The sequence below is a fragment of the Cololabis saira genome, chromosome 11 (assembly GCF_033807715.1).
Source record: "Cololabis saira isolate AMF1-May2022 chromosome 11, fColSai1.1, whole genome shotgun sequence".
Classification (NCBI taxonomy): domain Eukaryota; kingdom Metazoa; phylum Chordata; class Actinopteri; order Beloniformes; family Belonidae; genus Cololabis; species Cololabis saira.
In genome coordinates, this window is record NC_084597.1 from 34,153,328 (window position 1) to 34,157,834 (window position 4,507).

General features: G+C 39.2%; 1 protein-coding gene across 1 annotated transcript; it reads left to right on the forward strand.

Moving 5' to 3' along the window:
• Window positions 1-710: 710 nt before the first annotated feature.
• LOC133454733 (uncharacterized) lies at window positions 711-3,862 on the forward strand. Its single transcript, XM_061733458.1, has 2 exons — window positions 711-760; window positions 2,297-3,862. The coding sequence occupies exon 2, from the start codon at window positions 2,451-2,453 to the stop codon at window positions 3,507-3,509; it is 1,059 nt and encodes a 352-aa protein (XP_061589442.1). The 5' UTR covers window positions 711-760; window positions 2,297-2,450; the 3' UTR covers window positions 3,510-3,862.
• Window positions 3,863-4,507: the final 645 nt, after the last annotated feature.

A 4,507-nucleotide genomic window follows, 5' to 3' on the forward strand; every position in this document is an offset into this window, starting at 1 on the left:
TGTTTAGCCGCATGCTCTCGCTCCGCCGCTGGCTGTCGCGGTGGTGTTCAGAAAACGATGTGGCCTTCATTGACAATTGGAAGACGTTTTGGGGAAAGCCCGGTCTGATTAGAAGAGACGGCATTCATCCCCACCGGGCTGGTGCTGCTCTTGTCTCTAGTAATTTGGCCTGTTTCATTAGACCCTCTCCCTGACATCGCACGGTCCAGGCCAGGATGCAGAGCTGTAGTTTAACACACTTCTCTGCTGCTTCTCGAGGACCAACGCCTGCCAACAAAACTATAGGATTACATGATGTAACTGGTAACTCTAACCAGGTGCCTAGCAAAATAGAAGTGGTTGCAGTTCCCTGCCCTCCAAAAGTTCACCAGGTGTGGAGTTATAGAGGCGTTAACCAAAATAACCTTGTGAAAATTAAAACCAATGCGCATTTGGTACCAATAAGAGACCGAAAAATTAGATGCGGACTACTAAATATACGATCATTAAGCTCCAAGTCTCTGTTAGTAAACGATATAATTACAGAGAGCAGGAGTGATATTTTCTGTTTAACAGAAACATGGCTACGGGGCTGTTAAGTCGTGACGTCACACCCTTTCAAAATAAGGCTTCCGGGTCCGGCTCCTCGTCATTCAAACATGCCGCAGTGCTGTGTTCCCCGTTGTAACAACAGATCTGAGTCTAAGACAATGATACCACTGTCATTCTTCCGCTTTCCTTGCGACGAGAAAGAGAAGAGGAAATGGCTGCAGTTGATAAGGTGAGTTACAATTCTTAAACGAATCAAGAAAAACGAAGTTTGGGCTAGTTAGGTAGCTAAAATTAGCACTAGCTTTTGCACCTACTCGTAAAAGACAAACCGACCGTTTGCGGATATCCCTGATAAATGTAATGGGTTTTTACGGTGTTTTTGTTCGAACCAAGCAACAGCACAGCTGATACTACTGTCTACATCCAGTTAACATTACCTGTTTACACCCTTTTTTTGTTTTTACCTGTCCTTACCAGTTCCCATTATGCATACTGGTTGTGAAACTGTTATGCTCTCCGTGGTTAAACACATTAATCTCCTCCGTTTCTTAGAGTGCACAACCTATCTACATTGCAGTTTATTATTACTGTACATGTGTTACAACAGTTTTACAACAGTTTTATATTACCCCTGTATTCAGTACTCGAATTGTAAAAAAAAAATCAGGGGGGATGGTGGATTGTATCATATGGGGACAGATAATTTGTGCTGATTACAAATAATATAATATATAACAAATAATATCAGTGACCAAAACACCTGCAGAAATACTGCAGGAATGACATAGCAGCAGATAAATGCAGCCTTCTGTAAGCTTGAAATATCCACTGGGCTTACATCAAATACATCAAAACACAACAATAAAAAACAGTTTTATGAACTTATCAATATGACTCTGTGCTTCACAGGATAAGTAAAATGGATCACTGCAAAAACTCAAAATCTTAACAAGAATATTTGTCCTATTTCTAATGTCTCATTTTAGTAAAAAAAAATCTCATGACACTTAAAACAAGAGTCATCACTGGAAAAAACAACAATTTTCACCTGTTTTAAGTAGATTTTCACTTGAAATAAGTTGAAAAATCTGCCAGTGGAACAAGATTTTTTTGCTTGTAATAAGAAGATAAATCTTGTCCCACTGGCAGATTTTCCTACTTATTTCAAGTGAAAATTGACTTGAAACAGGTGAAAATTGTCAAATAAGTTATTTTTCTGGTGTTATTTTTCTGGTGATGACTCTAAATGTTGAAATAGCAGTAAAACCACATTCATTGATGAAATGACATAAGGGATGGAAAGGGGGGATGTCAGTTTTACAGGGGGGATGATTTGGACCGTTTTTATTTCAGGGGGGATGCCATCCCCCCTCATCCCCCCTCAACTCGAGTACTGCCTGTATTCTATTTTATTACTACCTGCCCAGGGACTACAGGTGGAAAATAGCAATCTGCTACAACCTGGCACAATGCATATGCTCTTGTACAAGATTAATTGTGCACTGTCCCTGTCTTTAAATAAATAAATTACAATTAAATTTAACTTCTACACCATTTTATATCTGAGATCCTTATTTTTACTTTTCTACTACTTTCTACTTTTTCTTGCATCTTCTTTTCTATACATTTGAGCTTATTAGAGGCAGCCTGAGATTTAAGATTGCCATTGCCAATGACTGTTTCACTGTAATTGCTGTGCATGACTAATACAGAACTAAAGTAACGTTAATGATGATCAATTTATCTCTCTCTTTTTTTTTTAAAGGCGTGAAAACTTCACTCCAAACTGCAACTCTAGGTTGTGCAGTTGGCATTTCCCGGATGGCAAAGCAGCTGGGCCATCACGTTTTGCATGGAATGAAGGGAAGACTTTCCAGTTCCCTGACCCCCTCAGCCATACCGCTAAACGGAGAAAAGAAATGGTTGCTACCAGTGGGGAAGATGAAACAACAGTTCAACAAACACCTGAACAGACCCCTGAACAGACCCCTAGTACTTCCAAAAGTTTTGTGGTTCTGGAGATCGAGAATGACATGCTGAGAAGAGAGAATGAGAAATTGAGAAAACAATTGGACAAACAAAAACAAACTTTCTCCTTCAGCCAAATTTCCTCCAATCCTGACAGAGTCCAGTATTTCACCGGATTGCCCGATGCTGCCACCGTTTTGTTTTTGGAAGCACTTCTTTCTAAATTTGAGCTACAGTATCATTCTGATTGGACAGTCCAAATTATGCCCCTAATAGATCAGCTACTCCTCACATTAATGAAACTCAAACTTAATTGCGGCCACATAGACCTTGCGACAAGGTTTAATTGTAGCACAGCCACAGTAACAAACATCTTTACTACCATCGTTAGTGCGCTGTATGACATTTTGTATGTTGGTATGCTTGAGAACAACATCCCCTCAACAGCCAAGAACCAAACATCACTGCCAGACTGCTTCCGGCCCTTCCCCAACTGTCGGATAGTGCTTGACTGCACTGAGGTTGCAGTTTCTAACACGGAGAGCCTGGAAACACAGAGCCATTTGTACAGCCAGTACAAAGGACGGACCACTCTGAAGGCTCTAATTGGTGTAGCTCCCAATGGAGTAATAACCTTCACCAGTGACCTGTACGGAGGGAGTGCCTCAGACAAGGCCATAACAGCTGACTGTGGACTTCTCCAGCATCTTAAACCAGGTGATATGGTCATGGCGGACAAGGGCTTCACCATACGGGACATTTTGCCAGAAGGAGTTCTGCTGAACATTCCGTCTTTCCTCATCAATGGGCAGTTCACACAGGAGGAAGTGAACAATAACAGGTTAATCTCCCGTGCAAGGATACATGTGGAGCGTTCTATTCAAAGGCTGAAATTGTACAACATTTTGCACCACATCCCACACCAGTTCAGGAAAAACATCAACAAAATACTGAAAGTATGTGTGTGTCTAACAAATTTGCAAACACCCATTCTGCGTGAAATTGAATGAATGATTATCAGTGTGTTAAATGTGGAGGACTGTTTCCCAGTGGCCATAAGATTTGTTACATATATATAATGGCATGATTTGAATAGTTTGACATGAAATAAGACCCATTGAGAAAAATGTATATTCTTGTAAAGTGAAAAAAAATTCTTCTTGTTCTTTTAACTGTTTGTTTGCAGAAAATTTCAATCAAAAATGTAAATAGACTGTATGACAGGGATTTGTTACATGTATATAAGGGCATGATTTGAATAGTTTGACATGAAATAAGACCCATTGTGATAAATGTATATTCTTGTAAACTGATTTTCATGAGTGATTTGATTTGAGGAAAACTTGAATTAAAAAAGTAATACCAGGTAAAAAAAATGTTACTGTTCTTTATAGACATGTTATATTAAGTGTTTCAGACATTGTGTTACTGCCAAAAACTTAATTTATTATAACAGCGTAAACTGATAAGGACATTAGTATTTACAGATCATGAATGTAGGGTATGTTCAAGTGCAGACATTAACATCGTCAAATCTTCATCTGAAAAGTAAAGATGTCAAATAAATGTAGTGGAGTAGAAGGTACAATATTTACCAGAAAAAATGTTTATAATATTTACAATATTTACCAGAAAAAATATTTACAAGAAATGTAGTGGAGTGGAAGTAAAAAGTAGGACAAAGCGGAAATACTCAAGTAAAATACAAGTACCTCAGAACTGTACTTAAGTAAAACATGTACTTAGAACAAAAGGAGGAGAGGCCAGCAACACTTGGTGTCCTTGGTGATGACTTATATGACCTATTACACAGACTGGTTTCGACAGAGGTCTTCTTCAGTGTGACACACTGAAGAAGACCTGTTGAAAACAGTCTGTGTAATAGGGTAAGCACCAACGCAGTTCATTAAACATTCACTGCCATTGACGCCGATTGGCATCAATCTATTTACAACCGTTCACTGCCATTGCATGCTGGCGCAACTTGTCAGTAAATATCAGGCCAGTA

Excerpts from the sequence above, each read along its gene's own strand:
- LOC133454733 (XM_061733458.1), top strand. The coding sequence starts at position 2,451 with ATGGTTGCTACCAGTGGGGAAGATGAAACAACAGTTCAACAAACACCT.